A 14,032-nucleotide genomic window follows, 5' to 3' on the forward strand; every position below is an offset into this window, starting at 1 on the left:
TTATGCAGCCATCAACATGTCAGCTGCAGTATTAGACACTTTCACACACACCAGCAACATGTAGCTGCACACCCTTCCTCTGCACAGCAATGCCGGGATCAGGAAGCGCTGAGGAGCAGCGATGCCCTTTTCCCCTAAAACACCCAGGGTGTGTTTAGACGGCAGCGGCTCAACCCTTCATGTGACAGCTGTGTGAGATTTTGGGTGTGTTTTAACTACTCAGAAATCATTTTAGAGAGAAATGGCAGCCAAGAGGTGTCAAACATTTCCTGTTAGTTCGGAAGTTTTTCTTTGCACGCTCTCTAATCTCTATAGACAAAACTTGTCCCATCTGATTCTCTGAAATCAGAAACTTCCAAGGTACTTACAGAAAAGCCTGTCTTTCAGGAAAACACTTTCTTACGTATTCAGGTATAGGCTTTGTTTACAATCAATAGTGAAGCTGAAATCTTATTTCGGCTGTGGGAAAACTTAAGCCTGTGTGCTGGTATTGGGAAGTCCACTCCTGTTACAGCTCTAAGGCAGGTATTTATCCCTTTATGTAACGGAAGAGCTGCTTTTAGGTAGGAGTCAGTCACTTACAGAACTCAAGCTTTTACAGCATCTAAGGTTTCATGGAGAACTCTTTAAAACGGTTCACCTAAGCTAGGATAATAATAGACACAGACTGTTTTTTTCCATGACGTGAAAAGGCAGTCTGAGATTCAGAAATGAAGTTTTTAGCCTTCCGAGAAATCCAGAAAATTACTACAAGAGAATTAGACAGGCTGCTGCAAAACTAGCTTCAAATTAGATGTTCTTGTCTTTGTGGGAACGTTTTGCTTAGGATACAAGTGCATGGTACTCACTTTGTTTGCGTCTGATTGTATATCTGTCAGAAAACCAGATTGTGTGTCCGTAAGTGACTGGATCTCCCCACTGCTCCCCTCATCCAAGTCACTGTCCTCGTCCTGCGTTGAGTCCCTCTTATTGTCCACTGTGACGCAGCAGGACACGCTCTCTGTCTCGGTGACGCTGTCGTAATGATCCTCCTCATCGATGGCGTCCTCGTTCGGGAAAACCTCCCCGTCAGCAGCACAAGATGGGCTGTCGATGCCGCTGTCACGGTTGGGAATCTTCCCGTTTTGCTGTGAGGAGTCAGAATTGTCCATGAGTTTGTGGGAAGAGCCTTGTTCACAGTCTGCATCGTCGATGCAGTCAACTCTTTGTGTAATGTCGTGCTCCACGCAGTTGTCCAGCGTGCCGTCATCAGAGGCTTCGATGTGCATTGAGGCGAGATGTGAGAGTTCGGACACGTCGTCAGTTCGTTCGGAGGTGCTAAGTGCAAGTTTGTCCACAGAGGAGGAGTCTCCTGTGACTGTCGCCGTGGTGTTGGGGCTGCAGGATGGAGGGAGGTCAGACGCAGTTTCCATTCTCAGACAAAGATGCAGCTGCGACCGTGGGAGCACCCCCAGGATGGGGACCCTAGGAAAACAACATATAATGAAACACTACTTAATAAGCCGGACAACTAGGAACTAAAAAAGGTAATAATAATCATATAGCACATACACACAGTAATGAGATACCAACTCAAAAGAGCACGGCTTGTGAAATGCAAGGAAAACACAATTTTCTCTACAAATAAATATCTAAAAAGTATTGGCATGTCTTTATTCTGATACTTCCAACTGTATTACAGGACAATCATTTAGATAAAGTCCATCATCTGAAAATATAGGATGGTGCGACTCCAGTACTACCACCACATGACCGACCACATTAACCTACATGCCGGACAAGGACACCATTAATCAGTGAAAAGGGCCAACTCTGGAGAAGCTGCCGAGATCCAGAGTTTAGGTGGGAAAAAAAAGAAACATTAGATTTTCTGTGTGTGGTTTGCCACAAGCCATGTAGGGGACAAGAAGAACAGGATAGAGAAGATAATGCGGTCCCATGAGACTGGAACTAGAATTGTGGCCATCATTGAAAATGCTACCGGTTAAGGAAAAGCTGATCCCACGCAGGACCCTGAACAAACAGTGTTGAAGCATGGAGGTGGCAGCATCGTGCTGTGGGCAATCCAGAAGCGGCTGCAGAAAACCTGAGGCTGAGGTGAGTACATCCCAGCGGGATGGCCATAAACATTAGAGCAGAGCCATTTTCATCAAAGCATATTCATGCAAGTTGTGCACAGAAACACTCCATTAAATATTGCTGAGGTCATGCAGGTTGATTGTATCGTATACTATTTGAAGAAAAAGAAAATAGCAGGAAAGATGACTAATCCCCTTCACACTGACACCATACTTTGTGACTTCATTGAACCACCTCAAGGTGCATATTTTAACTTCCATAAATGACTTAAATCTCCTCACCTGGAGTTATTAAACCTCTCGATGAGCTGTCCAACCTTCTGGGGCTCTTTCTGCGGCTGTGCTCCCAGGCCAGTGGCGCTCAGGCAAGGCTTTGGTTTCGGAGGAGGAGGGGGTGCCGGCAGAGGTCTCGAGGGTGCCGGGGGGATCCTCTTAGGTTTCTTGTCTTGCCCAAGGGCGAGCAGGTGTGCAGGTTTAGGGGGCACTGCACACACATAAATCCAGACAACACACAAACATCAGAACAGGACTGGACGCATGAAGCTTCTGGCGTGAAGAGAGACGATCAGGTAACACGGATAAATCCCAGAGAGAAAATCTCCATGGCAGACACAAAACCAGCGTTCTCCTTTCTGAAACTTCAACAGGAAATTTTACTGAAGGGAAGAAATTAAAGCGGCAAATGAGTGTAACATCGACTGTCAGCGACAGCTATCGAACTACTTCCTTATTTCAGAACAGGATGCTGAGCAGAGTGTGTGTAAGCTACCACACTTCCAGGCAGAAAAAAAAAGTGCTGTCTCAAAAAACTTGTGCACACCACAGAACTATTTCGCTCTCAATGTCTTTATATTTGCATACATTTAACTTTAGGAAACCTTTTTTTGAATACAGGAAACAAAGTTTAATATTACAGTTTATAAAATGAGCACTTCCTCTGTGATCTTTTTTTCAGTCTGATACAGGTCCACTCAGAAGGAGAACTTTGCTTCAAACATGCAGTGAAACATCCACACGGCTGCTCTGATGAAGAGCCTAACAGATGTACACTGTCTGTAATGCTTTTTTTTTTTCTAAACCGAAAGAAAAGACAGCTTATTCTCCTTTGTGTTTATTTGTCTGATGGCATCACAAGTGGGACAATAACCGGTTTGAATAGCTGGGATTTAGAAACACTGAACAATCTTTGTCTTAAATAATTAAGTACCATCATTAGGTGCAGGCATCCAACGTTAAACCTTGGACTTATTTTCAGAGCACAGCGTGACCGGTTTATGTACCCATTTAGTTTTTCATCCTACGCGTTTTAAATTTAGTAAACACTGTACTTCTGTACGCTCATTGATTTTATTACACTATAAAACAATCATTATACCAATGGATTAACCATATGCTATGGCCAATAAAGTAGTTCACTCAGAATTATCACTGCTAATGTGTATTTTGGTGTGATTTTACCTAAATCCATATATAGCTTCCATGTACAGCTCAGTTACTTTGCTGCAAACACAGAGAAAACAAAGCCGGGGTGAATGTGATCAGAAAAACTAATGAAATTAATGACCTCTGATCCATTCACTTGTGTGATTTCACCTAGACATACTTTTTTGTCATCATGTATACACAAAGTGTAAACAAAACGAAATATTGGTGCATACAGCTTTCAACAGTGAATGAGCAGCTTACAGCAGTGAAATGAACATTGCCATTTATAAAGGGCAGCAGTGATCAGAATGTAAACAGTATAGGAGAAAAAAAAAAAAAAAACAGTTTAAAAGCTATGGTGCAAAAGGCGTTAATATAGAGAGGTTGAGTGCAGTGCAAAATAAATATTGTGCAAAATAGAGTATAACATTGCGTTGTTTTATAATGGCTATAATGTTGATGTTGTGCACTACCAACATTATAGCCATGTTGGCAGTGCAAATGTGATGTTTGCAGATGTGATGTAGAGTCTTGATTAGAGTTTCAACAGGGGAAAAACCTGTTGCAGAACCAGCTGGTCCTGCAGGACATATATCACTATAGGTATATGGTGGCTTGTTCTGAGAGTTTATCTTGAGGATTCACAACAGAACATCAAGTGAAACAGTTGAAATGACAGCCAAGAGACGACCTAGGAAGTGGCGGCCTAGACGGGGAGTGGGGGGCAAATGGTTAGGGCATTGCGCTTGGAATCCAGAGGTTCTGAGTACAAGCCCCACTGCCACAGACTGCCACTCTGGGTCCTTGAGGAAGACCCTTAATCCCACACCGTTAAGTATGGTAGGTAACTGTAATGATCTCCATCAGCAGGATTTAAAGATCCTAAACTTCAGTTAAGACAATATCATCCATCTTAATCTGAAGTTTAATGGCAGATGATTAGTTAGCAGTTCTTTAGGATCTTTCAACATGTTATACCACGTCCTAAAATAAATAAAATGTAAAATTTGATATGTCAAATTTCAAAGAAATATAGAGATACATAAAAAAATCTTAATTTAGATGACCACTTACTGGAGAAATTTTATTTTTAAGTCTAAATGTTATTTTTAAGTCTAGCTCTTTAAAAGAGTGCTGTATATATCAGGATAGGAGATTATCATCTAAAACCAGGATTTCATCACTTCTAAAACTTTGGAGCTTTGAATGAGTTTTCAAATTTATGATTATGCCCCCATAAGACTGTAATGCTCCAGATAAACTGCCTCCCTATCACCAAGCTATCCTTCTAATACAGTGTGTTATGGATAAATCACAAATGGAAAATTATATTTATTAATTTCTAATGCAGAAAACTAATTTCACCAAATTTATGCTGCATTAAGCAGCGATGAAGAAGCTTGTTTGATGTATTAGATGAAAACACATTTCTAACAGAATTAGTTTTAGCTGCAGGTGGTTAATCCCCATAAAGCTTATTTCCCTTCTGACCTGAATAGTCTTTTTAGTTTTTATAATGAGAGGCAATTTTATTGTTGCATCATTACAGATGCAACAATAAAACAGAGCAAGACAGAGTTTCTTGTTAATCCATTAGTTGAGCTTTCTGTTTTTTAATTCTGCTGGTCTCTCTCTGTGGAGTCATTCAAAACTATCAGGGTACAATAAACATCTAATAACAGGTGGAGAATAAAAAAAAACAACAACAACAACACTTTAGCAATGACAGTTTCTGTTGTAAAAAAAAAACCCATCCCTTTGTAAATGACAAATTCCCTTAAACAACAACATTCGTAGACAAAGGGAATGATTTTGATTCTTTACAATAAACTCATGTTTTAACAGTGCCATCTCTTTGAATCATCTGACAACAGCTTGGATAACTGACCTGGGATCAGTCATAACTGACTGTCTGAAATGGGTGCACTCCTCTTCAGTCTGTGTAAGAGACAGGCTATTGCAGTTTAAAGCACTTCATTGATTACTTTTATCTAAGGTAAAGCTCTGCAGAATGTGTCCTAGTATGAATCCTGCATGCGGCAGATGCGTTCAATCAAAATCTTCATTAGCCCATATGTTTTGGCGCTGTCAGAGGATAGCAACATACTGGCAAAAGATTTCCCAACCTTTTTGTGCCATCATAGGAAGAGTGATTGACCCTAACCCTCTGACAGCCATCTTTGGAGTTGCAGAACCTAGTCTCAATCTCAATATAACATGATAACATTTATATGTCTTCTAGCACGTAGATGGATTTTATTACACTGGAAGCAGGCTCGACCCCCAACTCCTTTGACCTTCTGAAAGATGTCATGCAACAAATACTGTTAGAAAAAAATTTAATTCTCCTTGAGACAGTGAGACAACAAATTCCATTAAATCTGGCGTCTTTTTATAGATTAATGTAACAGGAGTAAACCAACTCTTCCCATTATTTAATCTGATGATAAGATGATGAAAGCATTGAGCTTTTTTCTTTTCTTTTGAGTATTTTTCATTGATGTATATTGATATATTGAGAGTTCTGTATAGAGCATGTTTGCAAAAGAATTTTTTTTTTTTATCTTAAATGTAAAGTAATGATTTTTTTGGTATAATTACTGTTCTAAGTATAATCCATGTTTTAGAGTCTCTATACTCCAAAGACTGATTAATCGATTACTAAATTAGTTGACAATAATTTTAATAATCGTTTAATCACAAATAATCCTATGAATTGTTTCAGCCCTTAAGAAAAAAAAAAAAAAAAAACAAACAAAAAAAACCATTTAAATAGATATTTAATTATTCCTTTAAGTGAGTGGCTCCAACCTTATTAAGGATCTAAAAGCAATGAAACCTGTATTGGCTCCCTGGCAGATGTGTGGAGACATGAATAGCCTTTTTCCAAAATGGGTTCCTAACTACATCCCAGGAAAAGGCTTCACTCTCATTTTTCCTCCCTGGATAAGAATAGCAATCACTATTTTTGTTCTCCAGGTGGTACATTTATGACAAACAGGATGGTGACAGCCTATCTCCAAACAGTTTAATTGTTCTGTGGATTCTGAAGGGCCCACACAACTAATTATATTAAAGCCAAAGCATTTTACTATCTGTTGGGGATGTTCTATTGACATCAAATCATGTTATAGAAGATCAACTTAGAATACAAACACTTTAAATCTGTTAGCAGGACTTTTCTTTAAAATATTTCACTTATGAGTTACCATCTGACATAGCAGGTCATATGCAGGGTTTGCATTTTGATTCTTCAAGATAAAATATGTCCAGAAAAAAAAGCTTCCAGGTTCATTGCTTCCTGTGAGATCACATCAGTATGAGGAAAATTTTTTTTTGCTTTTCTTTTTTCCCCATCATTTCTTATCCAATTCCTCTTTTTAAGATTTTACAAATGCAGCTGATTGACTTGATTCCTTACCTCTTGTGACGCCATAAACCCAAATACACCCAGAATTAGCAACAGAATTAGCAACTTCATTATTTTCTGCAAATATTCTGCAGTGGAAATCCATATCAGGTTAGCAAGCTGTACATAAAGAGCAGTACATTATACCTGTCTGTCTGTCTGTTTGATCAGACCATGAAACATGCAGAAAAGGAAATTCAAATTTGAACAGCTGTGACATAAAGCTACATTTCCTGCTTTGACAAAAACTGTCTCCACAAAGAAGAAATAGATTTCGCTTCTGGTATAGAGGTCAAACATGAATGTAAGAATATTCCTGTTGCTGCACACTGATGGTCAGCTTGCAAAAAGAAGGTTAATACATTTTTACAGTAGTTAAAAAACAAACCCACGTTTTGCTCCAAGGAATTAGCTCCAATGCAAAAGGAAAAACACAGAATTAAAGTAACGCTGTTTAAAAAAAAAAACATTTAAAAGTTTTTTGTGCAGCACCTTGGTCCTGTTGGGTTTTAAAGTGTTATAAAAATAAAGCTGGAATGGAAAACAAACCCCAACCTTTTAAAACTTTCTGCCAAGCAGTTGATTGCAGGCTCACCCATCAAAAGGTGAGTGCGACTTTTATTATGGGGGGGAAAAAAGTTGCACTGATATTAGATTATTATCAAAATAATACTCAATCTGTAGTTATAGAAACAGTTTTAACTTTTCTGTTTGAAATAAAAACTTTTTAATCATACAGATTCTTATTTAATTTTTTCCCCCTTTAGAACTAAAGCTGTGGTATTTCTGTTATCATACAGAGATAATCCCATACAAGCTCAAAAGTAATCACTGTTGTCAAAACAAGATATTTTCTGTTCATCATTGCTTGTGTGTAAGCAGAAGCATTACTAACCCCACAGTGATACAGTACCAGAACATTTTAAATGTGCAGCGGTAACTTTAGTATATAATTCAACATATTTCCAGATCTCTACTGGATTTACTTGGAAAAATATCATCTTTACAGACTTTGCTACTCTTCTTAGGATTTCTTAATTTTTTCCTCAATAGATCAAACCTACTTTAAATCCTCTGTTTGATCAATTTATGTGCCTTTATCTTTTCATACCAAAACAGTTTTGAGAGAGTTTAATAGACATTCATCAAGAAATCACTTTATTTTCAGATCAAATATGGAGGCCTGAGAAAGTTTGATTATTTTTTTTTATAAAATATGTGTTTAAAAGAATATGGCGAGTAAGATACACGTTGGAGATATTCAGTCATCTGTTCCAGTTCTAGTTCCTACTTCTATGAGTACTACTGCTGTTTTTTTTTTTCCTTTTTTGTGTAAAAATTAATTAGGATATTGAGTTTTTGGTGATCAAAAGAAAGGAAAAAAACTTAAAATTTAGAGCGATCTATTATTTAGATTCTCCCAGTATGCCATATTGAACTCTTAGTAGAGCCATAATTTAATTTCTATTTTGAAGTCTTTGTACAGTATCTAGTTAAACCCATGAAAACAGTCAAACGGAACATCATAATTTATGGATCTTTCCTATATCTTCAGATCTTCCAAACATGGATTTTGTTTTGGAGTTGTCACCATTTAAAAAGACTGATTTTTATTGTTAACTAAGCTTTATCCCAGCCTGCCTCTTGGCATAGGAAGCCTTTAGAAAATTGGTCTGCAGTGTGATGTCCCAGTATTGCTCCTCAGAAACTCTTTAAACACAGCACATGTTGTTCATATTTCTCATTCTTCAGATGTAATCAAAACAAAAACACTTGGGAACCAGTGGCCTCCTTTTCCACCAGCTGCTCCTGCAGCAATGACCCACTAAACAGCTTGAGTGGCAGAGTGAGGCCGCACAGAGAACAGAGGTTTTTCAGAGCAGAAGCAATGACAGGTTAATAGCAGGGGTCTGATCCTGCAGGCAGCCTTCAATTACAATAACAGGGGCCACTCTGTATCATGGGATTTTACCTTGAGGTTTCTGAGCAGTCGGTGGTCTGGGTAAGGTGGAGGTCTGGGGCCGTGGCTTGATTGCGGGCTTGTCGGGACATGGTCTGGTGGTTGGGCCTTTTTTTGCCAGTCGTGGAGAACACAAGTAGTCCACTGATCCGCACTGGTATTGCAGGGAGGAGGGCGGCAGGTCTGGAGAGAGGAGACAAATAAGCCTCAATATTAGATATCGATCACTCCTAACAAGACTCCACTGAAAAAGTCATCTGTATCCCACCGTAATCCTGCCACAGAAATGCAGTGGTGTGCGGAGAAAGACGTGTTAGTGAATGACCTACAGTGCAGTGTGCTTCAAGAGGTCACCCTCAGATCAGAACCAGCAAAGAGGAACCTGAAAGCATCAGTCCTGAGAGGACAGCTGCGAGCGTCTTTCACTCTGTGGCCTAAATCTAACTCCAGACATCTGATGTACTCTGAACAATATCTGGAAATAGATAGTGTCTTCTACATGCGACAGAGAAACAAAACAGAAATATACAGAAATAAAAATAAAGATGAAAGATATTAAATTCAACAGACCTCCACTCTGGGGCAAAGGTGACATCCATCTTTTTTTAAATGCTTGTTAGATTTAATAAACTATTTAGAAAGGTATATGTATCCCCACTTGGTCGAACGTCAGGAAAACATGCTGAATATTGCAAAGATAAGGAACCCACACTTTCTTTATTCATGTTTGTCCAAACCTAGGTTTGGTAAAACATTATTAATATAATAAAAAATAATTTAAGTAGCATTATCTAAATAAATATAGCACATAATTCATCCATGGTTTCCACATATGGATCCAGAGATAATTGTTATGAATCAATACAGTATGACTATGAGCTAATATTATGGCCTCTTTGTGGCCATATTCCACCTAAACCTGTAAGTGAAAAAAAGATTTTACAGTCGTTATAAAAATATGATAAACTAGTGTCAAAAGTGATATCTAAACCTAGATTTGACCTCTTTAACAACATGTTCCCTCATATATTATGTTGCTCTAAAGGAAAAACTGACCCTAGAGTAAACAAATATAATAGATTTATTGGTTGTTTAGAAAACATTATGTTCAACAAATGTTTAAATAAAGGACATCTTTTAGTTTTTATGACTAGCAATAAATGAATAATTCAGTTAGGATTAAAATCTGAATTTTCTTCTGATCAGCTCTAACCTGTTCATTATATCCCTCAAATCTAAAACTTAACAATCCATTCTATAAACATGAATACAAATCTTCCTGGATGTACTTTTTATGTTTTGAGTTCTGTAAAAATCGGATTAAGGTCAGGGACAAATGCTTGATGTACAAGTCAGATAATCTTGTGACCATTTCAGTTTTTGTTTGATTTAAAACTATTTTCTAAATCTGAGAGCTAAGAGCTTGTTTTCTTTTAAGGGTTAATGTTTGCAAGAATAATTGCTGAAATAAAACCAGGTTTAAACTAACGTGCGTCATTCGCACTCCTGAAGAAAAGTTCTGCTGAAAAGAGAAACTAAAGACAAACTAATGCATGTAAACAAATGTTGGCACATAGTAATCCTGACACCAGACAGTATGAGGAGGATGGAAAATCAGGTAAAAAGAATATTTTCTATGCTCACTGTTCAACTACTGCAAGGCAATTTTTTTTCCTGCCCTAACATCACAAAATAGATCCAAACAGCTTCTTTTAATCTGAACTCTGAACCAATTGATCATGTTTTTACTCTAGTAAGAATTTAAAAAAGCCATCCAAGAAAATACTCAAGTAAGAGAAAATAGTGTTTGCATAAAAGGCTACTTTTTTTAGCTTAGGTACTGAGTAACTGATCTACTTAATACCATAACATCTTATATTACAACAAATGATGTAAAGATATTTAAAGCATTATCTGTAGATTCTTGTGTTTCAAAGAACGAAATAAAACTAATGAAAAAATAAAATACATTAATTAGATACTAACTATATCAGGTGGAAGAAACACTTTAAAAAATATAAATCAGTATATGTTTTATAATAAAACATGTACTCGGTACTTAGTTTGTTTCGTACAGGTTAGAATACAACAGGTTACTGTATTTTTACTTGACTTCCAAATGACAGAGCAGGATGAGCAGATTAAAAATATCATTTAAAAATACACTATTTTGAGTACAAAATAGAAGTCTCACTTTAGTATAAACTATAGCTGTATGAAGTTAGGGCTGGTTATACTCCCGCATAGGGGTGGGTATTGGCAAAGAAGTCATGATTCGATTCGAATCAGGATTCACATGCCACGATGCAATTCTATCACGATGCATCATGATACTTGAAATATTGCGATGCATTGCGATATTTTCACTGAACACTGTAAGAAAAAGATACAGCCATTACCAGTGTTGCCATGAAAACAAATACTGGACAGAAATATTACTATTACAGGCGTGGACACACTGACAAAAAGATCTTAGGATTCATCAAACTTAAAATAACAAAATAAGGATAATCAGTATGTTTACATGGCCTCAGTGGTCCTTTAAACCAATGAAACGAAAACATTTAAATGTATGTTTCCCCTTTTGCAAATTACGTGCATCATATCAATTTAATTTTTACCTTCTTTGTTTTTAAAGCCAAAATGCATCCAAGCATCTGATGGAACCGCGGGGCGAATTTTCATAGTGTCCTCCATGTTTTATTTCGTATGACTCGTCTCAGTATCCCACGGCCGGAAATGCTTGTGACACAAAGCAGCGGGCGTCAACACATCCGCAGCGACATCTGCTGGACTGGAAGTTGTATTCCACTTGATTTGGCTGATATGTGCCAACCATTCATGTATTTTATTTGTTCTTTTTTTTTTTTTTATAATCGATTCTTGCCTTCAAGAATCGATGCAGTAGATCACAAAAATTAGAATCGCGATGCATCGTCATGACGATTATTTTGCACACCCTTACTCCCGCAGCAGAGTGTCACTTGTCGCAGGTATGACGCAGACATTTTGATTTATGCTAAATATTGAAGCGTGGTCTGCGCTATGCTTATTCCACGCCCTAACGCAAAAGTGGACACGAACTAGCTGTGGGTCTATATATGGCTGAGTGTGCGACAACAGAGGGGCTTGAAGGTGAAAAAGAGCAGGGATCCAGGTGGAAAAAGGATCCCAGTGTTCTCGTGCACCTCATTCTTCTAGCTGCTCCATCTTCACGAGTTGTTTTCCACAATGGCAGTCATATAAACAAAACAAACTGGTAAGGTACCAAACAGGACTAGCATAGTGTAGAGCAGATGTAGATTTGACCAATCAGAGGCCTCCTGTCTGTGGTCACCTACAATTTTGGAGAGGTGCACCAGAGTGTCTGCAGAGGGAGCGGGGACGTACTACTAAGACGACCTAGTTTTAAAGTATAAATACTCAATGGAAGAACAGCCAGGAATTTTACTCAAGAGTAATCATATGTCATCACAAAATAAAAAGTTGATGCAGTAAAACAATTCTCAAAAGTAATTTTTTTCAGCTACTCTAGTAAATGTAACTAGTTAGTACCCACCTCTGACTAAGCTAAAGAGCTTTAGACAACAAAGGGTCCAAGAGGATGGAGAGAAATAAAGGATAAGTATGTCCAAAAGCATCCGATGCCTGCTCTTAGGTATGGTGGATGAACTCTTTTAAAATTCTGGGAAGCTTTTTTAATGTGCATAGTATAAAGAAATATAGTATAAAGAGCCTCCTGACATATTGCTGCTCTGTGTTTTCCTCCAGCTGTTCTCAGAAGAAGAGGAATCTGCAGAAGACACAGCTGACAGTTCTCACTGACATTTAGGCCAACAGACTCTGAAAGAAAGTTGGCGCCATGGCAACAGAGTTTGTTCATCCTGGAGACATTCTTATTTCTCTGTTCCCTTCTAGAAAAAGTTTCAGAACTTTAACAACCAAATCCAACAGACTTAAAAACAGCTTTTATATCAGAAGATTCGCATCAAATAACAATATCAGCTAAAGACACCTTATGGATAAATGCAGCATATATCTTTCCTACTGAAATATATATATATATATATATATATATATATATATATATATATATATATATATATATATATATATATATATATATATATATATATATATATATATACTGTATATAATTTATAATAGAACTTTTTATTTATCGTGTGAAACAATGATGATAAAATCTGATTCTATTCAATTTTAAACCTTGGATGCAACAAATCTTGTGGACTTTATCAAAGGGCCTTTTTAATGGAATCATGATCCAAATCATACAGCCAGTAGTTCATTAGACCCCAAATCCACCTTATTATCAGAAGTTGTCAATGGCTGAATGTCACAGAGAAGCTGTGGTGTGGGTAGAGATGACCCACTTTCTACTTTCTGTATACGTACTTCAACCAACGTTATGAAAACCCCCCCAGATAAAATGCTGTGCTAATGACGAAAGAGAGGATGTTATAATGGCATCAAATGTGCTACATTAGTGCCAGTTGGGACCTATTTTAAGGATTTTCTTACACTTCTCAACCACATGTCCATAAATGTGCCCAGCACCATAAGTATGACCAACACAAAAAAGGACTTAAGTTAATTATGTGTTGTTGTTTTTTTAGCTGTTAAGATTTTTTTTTTTAGCTTTTGGTGAAGATTTTAAATTAACTGAATTAAAAATATATTTTTTTTACAAAACTGTTAAATTCAAGGACCCTGTGAACCTGCACGTTATTAGCTTCAAAAGCTGCAGCAGGCTTTGTTTGTGTTTGATCTCATTTCTAAGGAGATTTTTTTTTTTCCACAAACAGGGATTTCAATTTACCCCGGCGAGACGGCGTCACAGCGGTTTGTTCTCAAATGAATTTTAACCCAAAATTACCCCAAGCACCTTACAGGACTCCTGGCACATCTAATTTGATGTTTTGAATCTGTGCTCCAGGCAGTGGAAGCAGAGAAAATTCAGTCGGTAATGAGTCCCTGTTACGCTTCCTGCCCCGCATGGCAGACCGCAGGCTCTACCTCCACCTCTGCACAGTGGAATAAAAGCACCTCTCCTGGCTCTATGTTCTACACAAGCATAAGAAAAAATAAAACATCATCCATAGAGAGGCTCACCAGATCAGCATGGTAATCAGAGAAGAC

General features: G+C 37.7%; 1 protein-coding gene across 2 annotated transcripts in view; it reads right to left on the reverse strand.

Moving 5' to 3' along the window:
- Positions 1-14,032, reverse strand: part of fgd (faciogenital dysplasia) — an 83,160-nt gene that overhangs the window by 21,148 nt on the left and 47,980 nt on the right. For both annotated transcript variants that reach the window (XM_038272510.1, XM_038272509.1), the window contains exons 2-4: positions 8,885-9,055; positions 2,361-2,562; positions 849-1,464 (exon numbers count right to left, since the gene is read on the reverse strand). In XM_038272510.1, coding sequence (XP_038128438.1) covers positions 849-1,464; positions 2,361-2,562; positions 8,885-9,055 — 989 coding nt within the window. The remainder of the gene's footprint in view (positions 1-848; positions 1,465-2,360; positions 2,563-8,884; positions 9,056-14,032) is intronic.

The sequence above is a fragment of the Cyprinodon tularosa genome, unplaced genomic scaffold (genome assembly GCF_016077235.1).
Source record: "Cyprinodon tularosa strain WSP-4 unplaced genomic scaffold, ASM1607723v1 ctg833, whole genome shotgun sequence".
NCBI classification, from domain to species: Eukaryota; Metazoa; Chordata; class Actinopteri; order Cyprinodontiformes; family Cyprinodontidae; genus Cyprinodon; species Cyprinodon tularosa.